We start from the raw sequence: 22193 nt of genomic DNA, 5'->3' as shown, positions 1-22193 counted from the left end.
GGCACATTTTACAAAGTGCATAAATACTAGGAAAATTTTAACATCTTTGGGTGAATTATTTTCACGTAAGTCAGTGTTGCATGCATTCATACAAAATGCAGTCGGGTCAGTGAAACTGAACACACTGTAGTATCCAAATTACAAAAATACATAATTTTCCCAGATGAGAGGTAGTTTTTGCCCAGTGTGATTCTTTTACCTCACCATCAACACCAGGCCTAGAGGATTACCATCTTAAAGAAAAAACAGAGCAGATAAAACTGCCAAGTGTCTGCCAATGATCTCCATGTGTCATGTTCCATTGCGTTCAGACATTAGCATGGATAAAGTCACTTTGGTGTAACTGAAATAAATCAACTTGTCCAATATTAGAACTTTGAATACTGCATTTGGCTCATAGAGTCACAACAGTGCACAGCATGGAAACAGACCTTTCAGCCCAACTGGTCTATGCTGACCAGATGCTCTAAATTAATCTCATCCCATTGGCCAGCATATGGCCATATCCTTCTAAACCCTTCCTATTCATATACCCATCCAGATTCCTTTTAACTGTTGTATTTGCACCGGCCTCCACCACCACCTCTGATAATTCATTCCATATACACAGCACCCTCTGCATGAAAAGTTGTTCCTTGGGTACCTTGGCTCCAGAAAATATGCTTTATCTAATTTTTAGTCATTTATGTAAGTCTTATTTATGTAAAATAAATTGTTACTTGCCTGTTTTAACCTGTACTTTCCAGTTCTCATCTTCCTGACCTCCGTAATATCTAGTTTGTCAAATACCAATTGCTCAATTATTGCATTAATATTATTCAAGCAATTGTTTCAACGTTACTAAGATGATGAAGGGATTTGCCAGTAGTAAAATGACACCTACTCATTCGTAATTAAGATGCTCAGCTGAGGTTATACGAACATAGTCTGGCTACAGAATTTGATCCAAGCATTGGCATCAGAGCTGAGTAGCAGGAAAAAGCATAGAGAAACCAACTTTGTCATCAGCTGAGTATGACACTATGGAATCCTAGAAATATTGGTTCGTACACGTCAAAGTGAACGCCTTCCAACAGCCAGAACCATAGGGCTAGGCAAAAAGCAAAATGCTTGTGGTTGTTACAGGCCAGATATTGATTGTCCCTTGGACAATGATATTAGGCCAAACACTTTCAACGACTTAATTTTAATAATTGTCCCTCTGTTAGGATCTCTAGTTTGGGGTGTTCCACTGTTGTTTCTAGTGTTCAACTCTACTCGCAGCCCCTTGGTAACAGAACTTCCCAAGCCATCCTTCTGATAGGGCTGTTTTATTTAGAAAAGAGAATTGAGAGGGGATCTGATTCAGGTATTCCAAATTTTGAGGGTTCTGGTCAAGGTAGGGTCACTCCTTGTTTCAGTGTGATTTTAATTGATCTATGTTTTCATTTCCCACACCTTCTAGATCAGGCTGTTCAATTGGATATGAACAGTGCTCATCTCCAGCTGAAAATAAGCAGGAAGGGTCCAGCAGTTGAAGTTATTGAAGCAGAGCAAAGTAAGTGGTGTAACGCAGAACACTTCCGTAGTTCTCTCAATATACTTGCCACGGCAGGCTCCATCACCGGACCTCACTACTGGGAGGCTAATGTGAAAAACATTCCTTCCTGGGCTGTGGGGATAGCCTACCTGAGAATTCCACACATGCTTCCAGGAAGCAAACTGGGATCTGAGGAAACTTGTGGGCGTTTTCTTGCTCAGAAAGGGGCCTTTATTATGCCCAACATGACACTGAGGTGATGTATTTCCGCTATGAAAACCAACTGGAGAACATTGGAGTCTATTTGGACTGTGACAGTGACATTCTTGCTGTTTGTGATGCAGAATCAGTGCGGTGTTTGTACACATTCTATTGTACACCAAAGAAACCATGGGCAGCACAGTGGCACAGTGGTTAGCACTGCTGCCTCACAGTGCCAGAGACCTGGGGTCAATTCCCCACTCAGTCGACTGACTGTGTTGAGTTTGCACGCTCTCCCCGCGTCTGTGTGGGTTTTCTCCGGGAGCTCCGGTTTCCTCCCACAGTCACAAAGATGTGCAGGTCAGGTGAATTAGTGATGCTAAATTGCCCGTAGTGTTAGGTGTAGAGGAATGGGTGGGTTGTGCTTTGGCGGGTCGGTGTGGATTTGTTGGGCCACAGGGCCTGTTTCCACACTGTAAGTAATCTAAACTGGTGCTTCCTGCCTTTTGTCCAAAATTTGATGAGAGTGAAGAATTTTCACTGGTTCCCATGGTAATACACTGTGGTATTGTTGGATGAAATAGATCATATGATGTGGGCTGGTATATTTTAGAATGAGGGTCCGCTGTTAGAGTGCGCTGTTACAAACATAGGGACCTACAGATTGGTGGTGTCATCTCTGGAATCATGGGAGTTCTCAGATCTACTTCCTGCTTCCTTTGTGTGTGCTTCCTTTGTGTGTAATATTTAGAATTTTATTTCCTTTCTTTGATTTTAAAGCAACCTGTATTGTTATTTTTACTAAACATTACTTTGTCAAAGTCAAACTTTTAATCGATTATGTGATGAATATTAATATTAATAAGTGCAAACTTGTTTATTTCCACAAGGCCTATTTTATAGATGTTGTTCTGTCTGAACTAATGGTTTTGTTTTCAGATCTTGCTATATTTCCCAAATTAAAGTTGTTTTTGATCTGGTGATTCTTGAAATACAAGCAACGAATGCATGCGGGGTGGTCAACTAGAGTGTCGAGTCAGGAAGTGGAGTTTAATGAATGGGCGTTTAACTGATTGTTCGGAGCGAGATCACATCAAAGGGATGGGCTGAACGTCCCACTTTCTGCTCCTATGTCGTGTCATCTTATGGATTTATAAGGAGCTGAAGTTCTGTGGAGTCTACAGTATTTCTAGTGCCTGTGAGAGGAGTTTGACAGGAGACTTGTGATTGTCACTCTCTTATCTTGAGGAAGTCTGGATTAAGGCTGAATCCTGGGGCCCGAAATTTGACTGAACAGGGCACCACCTCCATCATTCATTACAGTATCCAGGCTTGGAGAATCCGAAGACTATGGAGGAATGGACATCGATAAAGTAATGAACCAGATGGGTCCCCTCTGTCTATGGCTATTCAGAAACTTGGTAATGTTAGTATCCAGGGCAACATTATCTCTTTCGCGGACGGTGTTGAACAGATCAATTTGGGCTTACTATTTGTGCTGCTATGAAGTTGCTTTTCTTCTTTTGAGTGTATGTTTTTATGCATGTATGTGCAATATATATAGAATGAGTTTGAAAATAATTTTATATTTCATTTGTTACTAGTTCTTTAATAAAAGTGTTGATTACACACATATTGACTATTGAGATACTTCTTCCTGTTACATCCAGAGTACAGCTCTGAATCTAAGTGAGACTCCGCAAGGGATTCTTGAACACGACAGCTTTCACCCGAACTGGACGTTCGAGTCCCTGGCAGAGAGTTGCAGTAAACAGGTGACTTTCTGTGACAGCCTATCTTCCCACATTTTAATGCTGCTTTATAATTCATGTTTTGAATTTGCTTTACACACCCATCCAGATTTTAAACGTGTGGCAAGCACAGCAAGTCAGGCAGTACCTGAGGAGCAGGAGAGTCAACGTTTCAGGCATAATGCCTTCATCAGGAATGTGTGGGATAATCTGAATGGCAAGGCAGAGCAAAGCACCAAGGATATTACCAGGTCCACCTGTTCCAGAGCGGCTGGCTAGTCTGGGTCACTATTTATTTGAGTGTTTATGGAGATGTCAGATGAGTTTAATGCTTTCTGACATGTTGTCATGACTCAGTTGGGCAGAATGCACTGATAACAAAGCCCCACCATTACACAAAGTGTGCATAAATATGTAATGAACTAATTGATCAAGATTATCACAGGCTGCTAATGTTCAGATTCATAGTTCCTTGAAAGTGGTGCCACAGGCAGATAGGATAGTGCAGACAGTTGTTGGTATGCTTGTCTTTATTGGTCAGAGTATTGAATATAGGAATCGGGTCATATTGTTGCTATACAGACACTGGTTAGGCCACTTTTGGAATATGGTGTTCAATTCTGGTTTTGCTGCTGTCAGAAAGATGTGTTAAAATTGGGTTCAAAAAGATGTACAAGGATGTGGCCAGGGTTGGAGTGTTTGAGCTATAGGGAGAGGCTTAATATACTGGGGCTGTTTTCCCTGGAGAGTCTGAGGCTGAGTGGAAACTTATAGAGGTTTATAAAATCATGAGGGATATAGATAGGGTGAATAGCCAAGGTTGCTCCTCCAGGATAAAGGAGTCCAAAACTAGAGGGCACAGGTTGAAGGTGAGAGGGGAGCAATTTAAAAGGGACCTAAGGGGCAACTTTTCCCACACAGAGGGTGTTGCGTGTATGGAATGAACTGCCAGAGTGTAATGGAGGTTGGTGCAATTACAACATTTAAAAGGCGTCTCGATGGGTATATGAACAGGAAGGGTTTAGAGGGATATGGGCCAAATGCTGGCAAATGGGACTAGAATAATTGAGGATATCTGGTTGGCATTGAAGAGTTGGACCAAAGGGTTTTTTCCTGTGCTGTACAGCTCTATGTCTGTATGACTGTGTAAGTGTAATTCACAGCAGGCTCTGTCATGAACAAGGAGATCACTGTTTATTGCAAACAAACATATTCTTTAACAAATGACAACAAAAACATACTAGTTTGCAGTATTTGTTACGAAAGTATATCCTCTCAAAGTATATGAAAGTATATCCTCTTAAATCCCAAACCTCCACACACTCATTCATCCATAAGACAAAGACACACAGCATAACAGAAATATTATAGGTGACAAAATACAGAGGGAAAATAAAAATCTATAGATCAATCCCTAAATTACAAGGGTAGGTATTTTCTAAACAACCTGTACAGAGATATTATTACACATTCTTTGGAGCAGGTGGGACTTGAACTTGGGTTTCCTGGTTCAGAGGTAGGGACACTGCATCACAAGAGTGCCAGACCAAACAAGTAGGATGAGTTGGTTCTCACACTTCCTTCGATTCTCAGTAATGATGACATGACATTGTGGCTGAGCAGTGGTCGATGTTTGATTGGGAACTGATCAAGTGGACCTCGGTCTATTTTTGTTTTGGAATTCCTTCTCAAGAGTCTGTGGGATTTATTTTGTCATTTGTTATTTACAGGCTTCTGGATGTGTCTCAATGCACTTTCTTGCAGGATTGTGAACCTTCATCTTAAGCTGGTGCAAAAGTCTATTATCATAGTTTGTCATACAGCATAGAAACAAGCCCTTCGGCCCACCTTGTCTGTGCTGACAAATAAACACCAAACTACACTAATCTCGTTTACCTGAACTTGATCCATAGCTTACTGTGCCCTCGCATTTTAATTGATCATCCAGATGCTTCATAAACATGGTGAGAGCATCTTCCTTCCCCAACCTGGATTAAGGCTGAACCCTGCTGCCCGAAATTTGAGAGAACAGGGCACCTCCTCCATCATTCATTACAGTATCCAGAGTGGGATAATCCAAAGACTGTGGAGGAATGGACATCGATAAAGTAATGATCCAGATGGGTCCACTCTGTCTATGGCTATTCAGAGACTTGGGAATGTTAGTATCCAGGGCAATGTTATCTCTTTCGCTGACTGTGTTGAACAGATCAATTTGGGGTTACCATTTGTGCTGCTATGAAGTTGCCTTTCTTTCTTTGAGTGTGCATTTATACGCATGTAAGTGCAATATACATAGAAAGAGTTTTAAAATGTTTTGATTGTTACTAATTCTTTAATAAAAGTGTTGATTGCATACATATTGACTATTGAGGCACTTCTTCCTGTTACATCCAGAGTACAGCTCTGAATCTAAGTGAGACTCCGCAAGGGATTCTTGAACTCGACCGCTTTCACCCGAACTGGACGTTTGAGTCCCTGGCAGAGAGTTGCAGTAAACAGAAGACTTTTTTGTGACAGGCCTATCTTCCCACATTTTAATGCTGCTTTATAATGCATGTTTTGAATTTGCTTTACACACCCACCCAGATTTGAAACGTGTGGTAAGCACAGCAGGTCTGGCAGCACCCGAGGAGCAGGAGAGTCAACGTTTCAGGCATAATGCCTTCATCAGGAATGTGTGGGATAAACTGAATGGCAAGGCAGAGCACAGCACCAAGGATATTACCAGGTCCACCTGTCCCAGAGTGACTGGCTAGTCTGGGTCAATATTTATTTGAGTGTTTAATGAGATGTCAGATGAGTTTAATGCTTTCTGACATGTTGTCATGACTCAGTTGGGCAGAATGCACTGATAACAAAGCCCCACCATTACACAAAGTGTCATAAATATGCAATGAACTAATTGATCAAGATTATCACAGGCTGCTAAAGTTCAGTTTCATAGTTCATTGAAAATGGTGTCACAGGTAGATAGGATAGTGCAGACAGTTGTTGGTATGCTTGTCTTTATTGGTCAGAGTACTGAGTATAGGAATTGGGAGGTCATATTGTTGCTATACAGACACTGGTTAGGCCACTTTTGGAATATGGTGTTCAATTCTGGTCTTGCTGCTGTCAGAAAGTTGTGTTAAACTTCTGTTCAAAAAAGATGTACAAGGATGTGGCCAGGGTTGGAGCGTTTGAGCTCTAGGGAGAGGCGGAATAGGCTGGGGCTGTTTTCCCTGGAGCGTCTGAGGCTGAGTGGTAACTTGTAGAGGTTTATAAAATCATGAGGGATATAGATAGGGTGAATAGCCAAGGTCACTCCGCCAGGATAAAGGAGTCCAAAACTAGAGGGCACAGGTTGAAGGTAAGAGGGGAACGATTTAAAAGGGACCTAAGGGGCAACTTTTTCCACACAGAGGGTGGTGCGTGTATGGAATGAGCTGCCAGATTGTAATGGAGGTTAGTGCAATTTCAACATTTCAAAGGCGTCTCGATGGGTATATGAACAGGAAGGGTTTAGAGGGATATGGGCTAAATGCTGGCAAATGGGACTAGAATAATTTAGGATATCTGGTTAGCATTGAAGAGTTGGACCAAATGGTCTTTTACTGTGCTGTACAGCTCTATGTCTGTATGACTGTGTAAGTGTAATTCACAGCAGGCTCTGTCATGAACAAGGAGATCACTGCTTATTGCAAACAAACATATTCTTTAACAAATGACAACAAAAACACACTAGTTTGCAGTATTTTTTATTAAAGTATATCCTCTTAAAGTATATGAAAGTATATCCTCTTAAATCCCAAACCTCCACATACTCATTCATCAATCAGACAAACAAAGACGCACAGCTTAACAGAAATATTATAGATGACAAAATACAGAGGGAAAATAAAAATCTATAGATCAATCCCTAAACCACACGAGTAGATATTTTCTAAACAATCTGTACAGAGATATTATTACACATCCTTTGGAGCAGGTGGGACTTGAACTTGGGTCTCCTGGTTCAGAGGTAGGGACACTGCATCACAAGAGTGCCAGACCAAACAAGTAGGATGAGTTGGTTCTCACACTTCCTTTGATTCTCAGTAATGATGACATGACATTGTGGCTGAGCAGTGGTCGATGTTTGATTGGGAAATGATCAAGTGGACCTCGGTCTTTTTTTGTTTTGGAATTCCTTCTCAAGAGTCTGTGGGATTTATTTTGTCATTTGTTATTTACAGGCTTCTGGATGTGTCTCAATGCACTTTCTTGCAGGATTGTGAACCTTCATCTTAAGCTGGTACAAAAGTCTATTATAATAGTTTGTCATACAGCATAGAAACAAGCCCTTCGGCCCACCTTGTCTGTGCTGACAAATAAACGCCAAACTACACTAATCTCGTTTACCTGAACTTGATCCATAGCTTACTGTGCCCTCGCATTTTAATTGATCATCCAGATGCTTCATAAACATGGTGAGAGCATCTTCCTTCCCCAACCTGGATTAAGGCTGAACCCTGCTGCCCGAAATTTGAGAGAACAGGGCACCTCCTCCATCATTCATTACAGTATCCAGAGTGGGATAAACCAAAGACTGTGGAGGAATGGGCATCGATAAAGTAATGATCCAGATGGGTCCACTCTGTCTATGGCTATTCAGAGACTTGGGAATGTTAGTATCCAGGGCAATGTTATCTCTTTCGCTGACTGTGTTGAACAGATCAATTTGGGGTTACCATTTGTGCTGCTATGAAGTTGCCTTTCTTTCTTTGAGTGTGCATTTATACGCATGTAAGTGCAATATACATAGAAAGAGTTTTAAAATGTTTTGATTGTTACTAATTCTTTAATAAAAGTGTTGATTGCATACATATTGACTATTGAGGCACTTCTTCCTGTTACATCCAGAGTACAGCTCTGAATCTAAGTGAGACTCCGCAAGGGATTCTTGAACTCGACAGCTTTCACCCGAACTGGACGTTTGAGTCCCTGGCAGAGAGTTGCAGTAAACAGAAGACTTTTTTGTGACAGGCCTATCTTCCCACATTTTAATGCTGCTTTATAATGCATGTTTTGAATTTGCTTTACACACCCACCCAGATTTGAAAAGTGTGGTAAGCACAGCAGGTCTGGCAGCACCCCAGGAGCAGGAGAGTCAACGTTTCAGGCATAAGGCCTTCATCAGGAATGTGTGGGATAATCTGAATGGCAAGGCAGAGCACAGCACCAAGGATATTACCAGGTCCACCTGTCCCAGAGTGACTGGCTAGTCTGGGTCAATATTTATTTGAGTGTTTAAGGAGATGTCAGATGAGTTTAATGCTTTCTGACATGTTGTCATGACTCAGTTGGGCAGAATGCACTGATAACAAAGCCCCACCATTACACAAAGTGTCATAAATATGTAATGAACTAATCAATCAAGATTATCACAGGCTGCTAAAGTTCAGTTTCATAGTTCATTGAAAGTGGTGTCACAGGTAGATAGGATAATGCAGACAGTTGTTGGTATGCTTGTCTTTATTGGTCAGAGTACTGAGTATAGGAATCAGGAGGTCATATTGTTGCTATACAGACACTGGTTAGGCCACTTTTGGAATATGGTGTTCAATTCTGGTCTTGCTGCTGTCAGAAAGTTGTGTTAAACTTCTGTTCAAAAAAGATGTACAAGGATGTGGCCAGGGTTGGAGTGTTTGAGCTCTAGGGAGAGGCCGAATAGGCTGGGGCTGTTTTCCCTGGAGAGTCTGAGGCTGAGTGGTAACTTATAGAGGTTTATAAAATCATGAGGGATATAGATAGGGTGAATAGCCAAGGTCACTCCGCCAGGATAAAGGAGTCCAAAACTAGAGGGCACAGGTTGAAGGTGAGAGGGGAACGATTTAAAAGGGACCTAAGGGGCAACTTTTTCCACACAGAGGGTGGTGCGTGTATGGAATGAGCTGCCAGAGTGTAATGGAGGTTAGTGCAATTTCAACATTTAAAAGGCGTCTCGATGGGTATATGAACAGGAAGGATTTAGAGGGATATGGGCCAAATGCTGGCAAATGGGACTAGAATAATTTAGGATATCTGGTTAGCATTGAAGAGTTGGACCAAAGGGTCTTTTCCGGTGCTGTACTTCTCTTTGTCTGTATAATTGGATAAGTGTAATTCACAGCAAGCTTTGTCATGAACAAGGAGATCACTGTTTATTGCAAACAAACATATTCTTTAACAAATGACAAAAAAAATACTAGTTTGCAGTATTTTTTACTAAAGTATATCCTCTTAAATCCCAATCCTCCACATACTCATTCATCAATAAGACAAACAAAGACAGACAGCTTAACAGAAATATTATAGGTGGCAAAATACAGAGGGAAAATAAAAATCTATAGATTAATCCCTAAACTACAAGGGTAGATATTTTCTAATCAACCTGTACAGAGATATTATTACGCATTCTTTGGAGCAGGTGTGACTTAAACTTGGGTCTCCTGGTTCAGAGGTTGGGACATTGCATCACAAGAGTGCCAGACCAAACAAGTAGGATGAGTTGGTTCTCACACTTCTTTTGATTCTCAGTAATGATGACATGACATTGTGGCCGAGCAGTGGTCGATGTTTGATTGGGAAATGATCAAGTGGACCTTGGTGTTTTTTGTTTTGGAATTCCTTCTCGAGAGTCTGTGGGATTTATTTAGTCATTTGTTATTTACAGGCTTCTGGATGTGTCTCAATGCACTTTCTTGCAGGATTATGAACCTTCATCTTAAGCTGGTGCAAAAGTCTATCACCATAGTTTGTCATACAGCGTAGAAACAAGCTCTTCGGCCCACCTGGTTGATGCTGACAAATAAACGCCAAACTACACTAATCTCATTGACCTGAACTTGACCCATAGCCTACTGTGCCCTCGCATTTTAATTGATCATCCAGATGCTTCGTAAATGTAATGAGAGCATCTTCCTTCACCAACCCCTCAAACAGGCCATGCTATATTTCTACCACTGTCTAGCTGAAAGCATTTTACATTTGATTGCCTCTCAGCCACTTACTCCTCCCCTTAAACTTATGCCCTCTGATCTGAGACATATCTGCCCTGGGGGAAAAGTTCTACTTGTGCCTTTCATAATTTTGTATCTATCAGTCTGTCCCCTCCAACCCTGCCTCCTCTGTCGAAGGAAAGCAAACCCAGCCGATCCAGTCCCCATCGTAACTGAGAAGTTTCAACCCCGGCAACGTCCTGGTGAATCTCCCCCGCAGCCTCTCCAGTACAATCACATCCTTCCCGTTGTGTGGCAACAAGAACTGCACACGCTATTCTGTCTGAAGCTTAACTCTTCTACACCGCAGCTATGTTATATTCAGAGATTCTTGGTGCTGCTATGTCTCCTAAAGCATCCAGCTCACTACACGAAAAAGAAACTAAATCTTGTTTAATTGAATTGTGTACCACAGAACCCCATTTGACCTTTGGGCTGTAAGAACTCTCTCGGTATTTTACCAACACAGCAGCGTGCAACTTCCATTTCCCAGTTTATAGTTCAAAGAAAAAGAAGAAATGTGGTTCCTCACAATGTGTTTTAATATGTTGCCTCACTCAATGCTGAGGAAAATAATTTCTTAAACTTGTTCCAGGGACCTAAATTATTTTAGCTGTTTTCTATAGAAGCCAGTTGATTTTCATTGCAATTGTAGGTGTGAATACGTTTTCCAAGCTTATTCTGGAAGTCATTGCATTTTTTTTATTGTTCCTTACAAATCATTACTCAAGGGATTTCATATTTCCTGATCAATGATTGGAAAAGGCGTGGAGGAAAACATGCATTACTTATCTGCAGCACATCCAGGTGCTTTGGGTCAGACATTGTACAGGAGAAGGTTCAGAGATGATTAACTGCTTATTATGTTCAAACAGCAACGTACTTTGCAATTTAGTCAGATCACCTTTACAAATAGTATTCACGCTATCTTGCCCTCCATCAACCGGAATATTCCACTAACGAAGTTGAAGAATTTTCCCCTTTGTATTTAGTAAAAGAAGAAGCCTCTGAGAGTTATAGCATACATCAAAGGAAGTTTATGATTGATTCCTTTGATTGCCACAAACTATAATGGGTTAGCTTTAGATTTGCTGACTGCATTTGACACCAGTACATGCCCAGATACTATCAGTTTTATTGTACTTCTCTGTGAATTTACATAAATTCAAGTTTAATGTCTCATTTCCACATGACTAAACGACTACCGTCTAAACAATAAATTGATCCCATTCCACATTACTGGATATGCCGAGTGTGCTAAACCCAACCTCTTTCAGCTGCTTCATCAGTGGTCTACCTTCTCTCGCAATGTTGGAAGGAGAATAATCCCGAATGATTTCACTGTGATCAGTATTATTTAGAAGTCCTGTGGTCGATATCTGGATAGAGCAGGAGCTAAACAGGGTTCAGGCTTGGTCTGAAATGTAGCAAAAGTGTTACTTGCTATGTAAGTTTCAAGCCATGATCACTTACCATTGATATTCAACAGCATTGCCATTGCTCAACCCCTGCCATCATCAATATCGGGAGGTCAGGGGTCAATACAATATTAATTTGAGGCCTAATCTTAGGTTTTCAGTGGCTCCTTGAAGACAAAGTAGATCGATGGGAAATCAGAATATTCTTAAACACCAAAGGTTTTGGACTAGGTGAGGAAACATGAATTGATTCCCTGCTTTTCACTTTTCAGATTGGGGGCAAAGGTTTAATTTCCTCCTTTACACACGGCAATATCTTGGCCCAAATAAAGGGATCCAAAGAAAGGGAATTCATGGAATGCTTACAGGATGGCTTTTTGGAACAGCTTGTCATGGAGCCCACAAGGGAGCAGGCTATTCTGGACCTAGTGCTATGTAATGAACCAGACTTTATAAAAGATCTTAAAGTATGGGAACACTTAGGAAGCAGCAATCATAATATAGTAGAGTTCAGTCTGCAGTTTGAAAGAGAGAAGGCAAAATTGGATGTAATGGTGTTACAGTTAAATAAAGGTAATTATGAGGGCATGAGAGAGGAACTGACAAAAATATACTGGAAGCAGAGCCTAGCAGGGAAGACAGTACAGCAAAAATGGCAGGAGTTTGTGGGTATAATTGAGGACACTGTACAGAGGTTCATCCCCAAGAAAAGAAAGATTATCTGGGGAGGGATTAGATAGCCATGGCTGACAAAGGAAGTCAGGAAATGTATTAAAGAAAAAGAGAGATCCTATAAAGTGGCCAAGAGCAGTGGGAAATCAGAAGATTGGGAAGGCTACAAAAACAAACAGAGGATAACAAAGAGAGAAATAAGGAAGGAGAGGATCAAATATGAAGGTAGGCTAGCTAGTAATATTAGAAATGATAGTAAAAGTTTCTTTCAATACATAAGAAACAAACGACAGGCAAAAGTAGACATTGGGCCACTTCAAACTGATGATGGAAGGCTAGTGATGGGAGATAAGGAAATAGCAGGAGAACTTAACAAGTACTTTGCGTCAGTCTTCACAGTGGAAGACATGAGTAATATCCCAACAATTAAAGGGAGTCGGGGGCTGAGTTGAGTATGGTTGCCATTACAAAAGAGAAAGTGCTAGAAAAGCTAAAAGGTCTTAAGATTGATAAATGTCCTGGCCCCGATGGGATACATCCTAGAGTTTTGAGGGAGGTGGCTAAGGAAATAGCAGAAGCATTGGTTGAGATCTTTCAAAAGTCACTGGAGTCAGGGAGAGTCCCAGATGATTGGAAGATCGCTATTGTAACCCCCTTGTTCAAGAAAGGATCAAGACAAAAGATGGAAAATTATAGGCCAATTCGCCTAACCTCGGTTGTTGGTAAAATTCTAGAATCCATCATTAAGGATGAAGTTTCTAAATTCTTGGAAGAGCAGAGTCAGATTAGAACAAGTCAACATGGATTTAGTAAGGGAAGGTCATGCCTGACAAACCTGTTAGAATTCTTTGAAGAGGTGACAAGTAGGTTAGACCAGGGAAACTCAGTGGACTATCTAGACTTCCAAAAGGCCTTTGATAAGGTGCCACACGGGAGGCTGCTGAGCGAGGTGAGAGCCCATGGTGTTCAAGATGAGCTACTGGTATGGATTGAGGATTGGCTGTCTGACAGAAGGCAGAGAGTTGGTATAAAAGGTTCTTTTTCAGAATGGCAGCCGGTGACAAGCGGTGTCCCGCAGGGTTCAGTGTTGGGGCCGCAGCTGTTCACATTATATATTAATGATCTGCATGAAGGGACTGGGGGCATTCTAGTGAACTTTGCCGATGATACGAAGTTAGGTGGACAGGCAGGTAGTACTGAGGAAGTGGAGAGGCTGCAGAAGGATCTAGACAGTTTGGGAGTGTGGTCCAGGAAATGGCTGATGGAATTCAATGTGAGCAAATGCGAGGTCTTGCACTTTGAAAAAAAGAATACAAGCATGGGCTACTTTCTAAACGGTAAGAAAATTCATAAAGCCAAAGTACAAAGGGATCTGTGAGTGCTCGTCGAGGATTCTCTAAAGGTAAACATGCAGGTTGAGTCCGTGATTACGAAAGCGAATGCAATGTTGTCATTTATCTCAAGAGGGTTGGAATATAAAAGCACCGTTGTGCTACTGAGACTTTATAAAGCTTTGGTTAGGCCCCATTTGGAGTACTGTGTCCAGTTTTGGTCCCCACACCTCAGGAAGGACATGCTGGCACTGGAGCGTGTCCAGCGGAGATTCACACGAATGATCCCTGGAATGGTTGGTCTAACATACGAGGAATGGCTGAGGATCCTGGAATTGTATTCATTGGAGTTTAGAAGATTAAGGGGAGATCTAATAGAAACTTACAACATAATACATGGATTGGAAAGGGAGGATGAGAGGAAATTGTTTCCGTTAGTGAGGAGACTAGGACCCGTGGACACAGCCTTAGAATTAGAGGGCATAAATTCAGAACAGAAATGCGGAGACCTTTCTTCAGCCAGAGAGTGATGGGCCTGTGAAATTCATTGCCGCAGAGTGCAGTGGAGGCCGGGACGCTAAATGTCTTCAAGGCAGAGATTGATAAATTCTTGATGTCACAAGGAATTAAGGGCTACGGGGAGAATGCGGGTAAGTGGAGTTGAAATGCCCATCTGCCATGATTGAATGGCGGAGTGGACTCGATGGGCTGAATGGCCTTACTTCCACTTCTATGTCTTATGGTCTTATGATTAAATGAAATATAGCAATTTTATTGTAGCAGTAAGCTGCCAATTGCAAGGATTTCTTGTGTTAAAGGAATAACAAGTTTTATTACCTGCACCATCTGTGAAAAAAAAGACATTGAGCATGTGATTTTTCTGCAGTTTTTTGGGCTCTCTCAGTCTCTCTCTCTCACACACATGCACACAAACACACACGTACAAAATCATAATGTATCCAGTACAAAAGGCAGAGAAAAGAATGCACAGTTTACAGAACTGTTACAGAACAGTGTTCAGCAATAAGGGTTTAGCCTGAGACCATGTTTGGATTTTTCACTTTTTGGGACCATCAGCAGTAAAATTATTAATGTTAATTTTCAAGTTCTTGCTTTCTTGTTGTTCCTTTCCAATTATGTTGCCACTGGTACTTCTTCTTAAGAGAAAAGGAATGTCTTCGCTAGTCTGTCTCAGTTTGCTGTCAGAAATCCACCTCCTCTGCTTGTATGTTAGAGCCTCTTAACATTGCAGTTTTTTTCTTATTCTGTCTGAAGATGGTGTTTCATCTCCAACTTGTGATGATTCTCATGAAGGTACAAAGCAGAAGGTATCAAAGTTCCCAAACTGGGTTTTCTGGCTAATTTCATGTTGCTTGGGAAATTGTTAACTTCAGACATTAAACTTAGATATTAGAACTTAAAATATTAACTGTTTAATTCATGAAGCCTGACTAGTCAGTGGGTTCAGCAGCCTAATTCAATATTGTTGGCTCCTTTGTGAAATCCGTTTCAGTCCATGAGAGCTCCAGGTATTAACTCAGACGATGGAATTCAATATCAGGTTAAAATTATATTGAATTAGTTCATATTTTAAATCATTTTTCCAAAGGAAATTCAAGACTCAGTGCTGCATGAGCAGCTAAAATTGCAACAATTAGCATATTGTTTTCCTTCAGTCACATTCCCTGCCCCCAACCTACTTCATCCTCCTCTGTGTAATGTATTGTAGTTGACTTTGTTGCGTTAACGCTTAACCTTCAACAGGAATCATCTTAAACTTGCTTTATTTTCAGTGAATATCAACCATTTAATGTTACTATTTTTACAAAATAGTGAGTAGCTCGTTAACTCAATTTGTATTTAGTGTTTCACTTAGCACCTCAGGTTTAGGTAATGTTTCACTTAGATGTTTTGCAATGAATAGTTTCTTCTTCAATAATAGATCACCAATTTCCTTTCAATCTTGCTGACGATTGCATGTGACTTTATGGGAAGAGAGAGGGAGGAGGCAGTTTGTCATCCTCATCACTGTCTAAATTCCAGAGTTCCAAATTCCTCTCTTCCACTGCTCTTCCCCAGAAGCGATGGCTTCCTTTATTCTCCCATCTAATAAAACCTTAAAACCATCTGAAATAGGAAGATGAGCAGGCCATTTATCAGGGGCGTTGCTGGCTGGCCAGCATTTATTGCCTATCCCAAGCTGCTCTTGCAAATATGGTGATAAACTAGGATAAGGTGCATTATCAGAGATTCAACAGTGTGTTTTATTGCCATTTATCTGCAATCTACTGTAGGTGTCATGTAAATCTGAGTGTCAGAATCTGAAGGCTCCATGGGCACGTCCTCAATGATCTGCACTGACACTCGAGACCCTCAGTTGAAATGTGTGGCGCTGGAAAAGTACAGCGGGTCAGATAGCATCCGAGGAGCAGAAGAGTCAATATTTTGGGCATAAGCCCTTCATCATTCATTCCTGATGAAAGGCTTATACCCGAAATATTGACTCTCCTGCTCCTCGGGTTCTGCCTGACCTGCTGTGCTTTCCCAGCACCACACTCTCCACTCTGATCCCCAGCATCTGCAGTCCTCACTTTCTTTCATTTAAGATCCTCAACCGACTCATCACATTTAATGAGCCAAACCACTTCTTGTTTATATATATAAAACAGCTGCATCATTTGTGGTCTTCAATGGGATCTTGGTTATATTGACAACATGCACCACTTTTGGGAAATTAGTTACTTTCTAGAATGTGACAAACCATTCCCTTTGCTAGATTGTGGCAAAGCTGATGAATTCAGAAGTCTCATTATATATGCACTTCTGCTTGAGAACTCAGGCGTTCATTTGAGTACAGACACAACTGAGTCCCAGGGAAATCATTGTTTGATTGATAGCTCTAGTTCACTGATCTCTTCTGTCAATTACACAATGTTTCTGTATGCAAGTTGAAGAGGTTTTGAGTGCTTATAGTTTCTACTATTGATATTTCAATAGATCTGGATGACTGACAGTTTGTTTCGTGAGAAGTACTGACTGAAGTTATTTTTGAGAGCTTTTTGTGCACATCCTTTTGTCACAATAGGTTTAACTGCTTCTACAGAATGTGGTTGAATGAGCTAAAAGTGCTGCATTACTTACAGTGTAGAAACAGGCCCTTCGGCCCAACAAGTCTACACCAACCCACCGAAGCGCAACCCACCCATACCCCTACATTTACCCCTTACCTAACACTACGGGCAATTTAGCATGGCCAATTCACCTGACCGCACATCTTTGGACTGTGGGAGGAAACCGGAGCACACCCACACAGACATGGGGAGAACATGCAAACTCCACACAGTCAGTCGCCTGAGGCGGGAATTGAACCTGGGTCTCTGGTGCTGTGAGGCCTTATTCCCAGCTGGCTTTGGAGATCACACCTTCACAGCCATTTTCTCCAAAGTCAGGTATACAAATCCGAGTATACCGCAAAATCCCACGAACCAGCCCATGAATGCAGATCTTGACTATTGTACCTGAATCCTCTGGACCATTGTCTCCTCCACACTGCGATATTATCTTTAATCAGTACTTTCTCTTCATTTTTTTCATATACGCAAAATATTTAGAAACTAGGCCTGTCCTGGTTTTAGCCAAATCTCCATTAAAACCATGGTATCATACTCATTTAAGGCATATGTGCCTGTACCTGAACCTTGACCAAATAAAAGATCCCATCCAGAGCTCTGATGTGACTCATCTGTGGAAATGCAGTATGTTAAGCTGTTGAAGAATTTCTGAAGATGATTTCCTTATTATACAGGATCAGACATTAGTAATAAATGTACAGCTGATCTAAAATGCTTTGATGCAGATCAATATAAATTGCAGTAACTTCATAGCCGTGTCACTTGGAACTGAAAGATGCTCTGGTTGGATTTCAAAAATGAAATCTGTGAAGATATTTCTCCTGTCCCTCATGAGCTTGGTTTGTATCTGTGCTGTAAGCTGTTCTGATGTGAAGCTTATGAATAATGGTTACGAAAATGTCGTCATTGCTATTAACCCTGGAATACCAGAGGATCCAATGCTGATTCCAAAAATTCAGGTAGGACCAGTAGCTGAATCCCTATTGCAATCACTGACTGTGTTTAGTAGTTTCATTTATCATTGATACTGGAGGTTAAGCAATTGAAAATAAATTCTTTAACAATCTGGTATTTGATGAGCGTTCTTTTGTGACCATCCATGGGTTTGTGTGTTACAGAAACGTCCAACATTCAGCTGTCTCAATCCTGTCATCAAACTCAATTACTCTCTGGCTGGGTCTTTGATCTACCCTCCTTGTAACCAGTAATCTCCTCACTAAATAATAATCTATCAGTCTCTGCTTTAACAGTTTCAATTGACCCTTGCCATCAATAGCTTTTTGAAGAGGGAAAGTTCCTCTGTGTAAAGAGATTTTTCATGCATCAGCCATGAATATCTTAGCTCCAATCTTCTGGAAGGTTCTGACCTCTGGTTCTGGATTCTCCCACCAGAGAAGGTATCTGGATTAGCCCGGTCAAAACCATTAATCGTGTGTGACTTGGGAAGACCATAGTCTCCTGATGGTTTACCAAGTACCACAGGTGGACCTTCAGTGCAGCCCCTTTTGGATTACACACGCCTCCCCCGAGACTGAGAGAGCTTTTAAACTCACACAGTGTAGTCACATTTTGGCAAAAATTTCTTAAAAGCACAGGGTTGTTCCTGCAAGGTCAATTCCCATATTGGCTCAGGTTACCATGAAGGTCCAACTTTCTCAATCTCTCCCCTCACCTCTGGCACGGTGACCCTCAGGTTACACTCACCAGCAGTCATCTCTCTCTAACATGAGAGTAACCTTACAGTCCCATGGGGCTAAGTTGACTTTTCCTTTTAGTTTAACTCCTGGCATGTAATCATCTAAACCCCCAATCAGTCAGAAGACCACTGCTGTGTTGCCATTGTTTGGTCAGACATGATCATCCCATAGATTGAGAGAGCAGCTCACCATGAGCCAAGTAGAAAGAATCCTCATTTTCCAGTGACAACCCTGTCCCTGTAACTAGCCACAATTAGATATGCTGCCTTGTTAATTAATTTGTTTTTACAAAGATAATAATGCATTAATTAACAGGGGCTCTTCAATCAGCTCAGAAGGGATCACATTCAAGTCAGTAAGGTGTTAAATGAAGATATTGGTGAAGCAGATTTGAAGGAGTGCACTATCTCACAAGGCAGTGTTAGCTTATTAGGAAAGTCTTCATCAATGATTCATCAATTAGGTTGTGGTGGAAGGTAGTGTGTTCAAAAAAGGGAATGGTGTTTTTTTTACTCACTGGAATGATCAAAAACAGTTCAATGCACATCACTTGTATTAATCTCACTATTCTCATTAAGTCATAGAGGTGTACTGCATGGAAACAGACCCTTTGGTCCAACTCATCTATGCTGACCAGATATCCGAAATTAACCTCGTCACATTTGGCAACATTTGGCCCATATCCCTCTAAACCTTTCACATTCATATACCTATCCAGATGCTTTTTAAATGTTTCTTACATCTGCCTTACATTGTGATTTACCAAATTTCCACACCGGGAATAAGGGTCAGTTGGGTAATCTTTACTGATGATACTGGGTAGCAATGAGCTGGTCCCCCTTTACAAGGGTGAAAGGAGACTGTTCGGTTTCCCTTCCAATTTCACCCAGAGGTGGCGTATCAGATCTGAACTGTGAGTATGAGGCAGAACAAAACTAATTTTCATTTACATATGATATTGAGATGCCGGTGCAGGACTGGGGCGGGCAAAGTCAGAAGTCACATAACACCAGGTTATAGTCCAACAGGTTGATTTAAAATCACAAGCTTTTGGGGCACTGCTTCTTCATCAGGTGAAGAGAATTCAACTAATGAAGGAGCAGTGTCCTGAAAGCTTGTACTTCCAAATAAATGAATTGGATTCTCACCTGGAGTTGTGTGATTTTAAACTTTGTCCACCCCAGTCCAACACTGGCACCTCCACATCTTAAATAAATCTGTTGGACTATAACCTGGAGCAGGTGTCATATAACTTCTGACTTCATTTATGTAGCCCCTTTAAACAACTGAAGTACAGGAGCAATAATCAACCATAATCAGAATTTTATTATTGCCCTCAACTGACTAGATGCTAATTTTGGGATTCCCTCTGTACACCTTTCCACTTTCAGTTCTTCTTCAAGACGCATGTTAAAATCAACTTTTCCAACCTGAGATTATCTCTTAACGTTCCATTATGTGGCCAAATTTTGTTTTACAATTCCTTGTTGTGTGCAAAGAGGCATTTTGCCATGTCAGAGGTGTGATCTGAACACACCTCTTTGTTGATTGTAAAGACAAGTTGCAGTATACGATAATAAATGCCTACCATTCTTCCCGATGCAAAGTCAATTTTAAAGTTCATAAAATATATTGATAATATTTTCTTGTAGGAAATGGTGAGGTCAGCTTCAAACTTCTTGTACAAAGCCACCAAACATCGAGCTTATTTCCAAGATGTGAAAATCCTATTGCCCATCACCTGGAGTTCACAGTCCTACTATCAGAGACCAAGCACCCAGTCTTATGAAAAGGTAAAAGCTGAAATAATGACATTGTAAAATTACTTTTTTTCGCCATTTCATGGGTCATTTTATCATCCACGTTAATCTACTCTTAAATATATTTTTACATTTAACTTTGTGACAAAGTGCCAATTGCATCACTAGTGATCTATCCTTTATTTTATTTAGCCAATGATCCAAGGCAGTGTTTAGAAAATACTTTCTGCTTTACCTTGGATGTTGCTGGCTGGCCCAATGCACATTGGTTTATAGAACATAGAACATTGCAGCTCAGTACAGGCCCTTTGGCCCTCGATGTTGCGCTGACCTGTGAAACTAATCTGATGCCCATCTAACCTACACCGTTCTAATATGATCCGTATGTATGTCCAATGTTTAGAAGGACAAATTAATAAAAATGTATTTTGTTTCCTTAGAATTTCAAATAAATAGAAACCGTCCAGCTTTCGCGTACTTACATTTTTTAATTCACTTTACTGTCTTTGTATCCATGCTTTTGCAGTTTATATTTAACAGTAGTTTGTGGATGATCTTATTCCCTGATGTTATTTCCTCTATTTATCTTTTTCTAGGCTAATGTGATCATTGCTAACCCACATACTCAGTATGGAGATGACCCATACACTCTGCAGTATGGCCAATGTGGTGACAAGGGCCGATACATTCACTTTACCCAAAACTTCATGCTAGATGATGCCCTGATCCAAGTTTATGGTGACAGAGGTAACAACTTTACAGAATATTCCTTCCATCTGTGTAGTTGACTATAATCCCTTCCTCTTTCACTGGAAACACACTCGCATTTGTTCTTAGCTTGGTGAAATTGATCAAAGTCTTACTTTGTCGAGTCATATTTAGAGTCATAGAGATGTGCAGATATTCTAAATTAATCTAGAACCATTTGCCAGCATTTGGCTCATATCCCTCTAAACCCTTCCTATTCATATACATGTCCAGATGCAATTTCAATGTAATAATTGTACCAGCCTTCACCACTTCCTCTGGCAGCTCGTTCCATCCGCGCACCAACCTCTGCATGAAAAAGTTGTCCCTTATGTTACATTTGAGCCTTTTTCCTCTCATGTGAAACCTATGCCCTCTAATTTTGGACTCCCCCACCCCAGGGAAAAGACCTTGAATATTTCTTCTATTCTGCCTCTCATGATTTGGAAATGTTGGACTGGGGTGTACAAAGTTAAAAATCACACAGCACCACATTATAGTTCATCAGGTTTATTTGAAAGCACTAGCTGTTAGAGAACTGCTCCTTCATCAGCGTTCCAAAAGCTTGTGCTTTTAAATAAATCTGTTGGAGTATAACATGGTGCTATGTGATTTTTAACTTTGTACATGCACCTAATGATTTTATAAACCTCTATAAGGTCACCCATCAACCTCCGATGCTCCAGGGAAAACAGCCTCAGCCTACTCAGCCTCTCCCGATAGCTCAAATCCTCCAACACTGCCAACATTGTTGTAACTTTTTGCTGAACCCATTTAAGTTTCACAGCACCATTCAGAAAGCAGGAAGGCAAGAATGGAATGCAGTATTCTAATAGTGCCTAACCAAAGTCCTGTACAGCGGCAACATGACCTCCCAACTCCTATACTCAATGCACTGACCAATAAAGACAAGCATATTACATGCCTTCTACACTGCCCTGCCTATCTGCAACTCTGCTTTCAAG

General features: G+C 41.0%; 1 protein-coding gene across 1 annotated transcript in view; it reads left to right on the top strand.

Moving 5' to 3' along the window:
* The first annotated feature begins 17821 nt into the window (after positions 1–17821).
* Positions 17822–22193, top strand: part of LOC132818550 (calcium-activated chloride channel regulator 1-like) — a 31632-nt gene continuing 27260 nt past the window's right edge. The window contains exons 1-3 of the mRNA XM_060829607.1: positions 17822–17983; positions 20374–20514; positions 21078–21228. Of these exons, the coding sequence (XP_060685590.1) occupies positions 17822–17983; positions 20374–20514; positions 21078–21228 (454 nt within the window). The remainder of the gene's footprint in view (positions 17984–20373; positions 20515–21077; positions 21229–22193) is intronic.

Source organism: Hemiscyllium ocellatum, chromosome 9 (genome assembly GCF_020745735.1).
Source record: "Hemiscyllium ocellatum isolate sHemOce1 chromosome 9, sHemOce1.pat.X.cur, whole genome shotgun sequence".
Lineage (NCBI taxonomy): Eukaryota > Metazoa > Chordata > Chondrichthyes > Orectolobiformes > Hemiscylliidae > Hemiscyllium > Hemiscyllium ocellatum.
The sequence above is the reverse complement of the archived record's forward strand: the minus strand, read 5'-3'. Positions and strand labels throughout refer to the sequence as shown.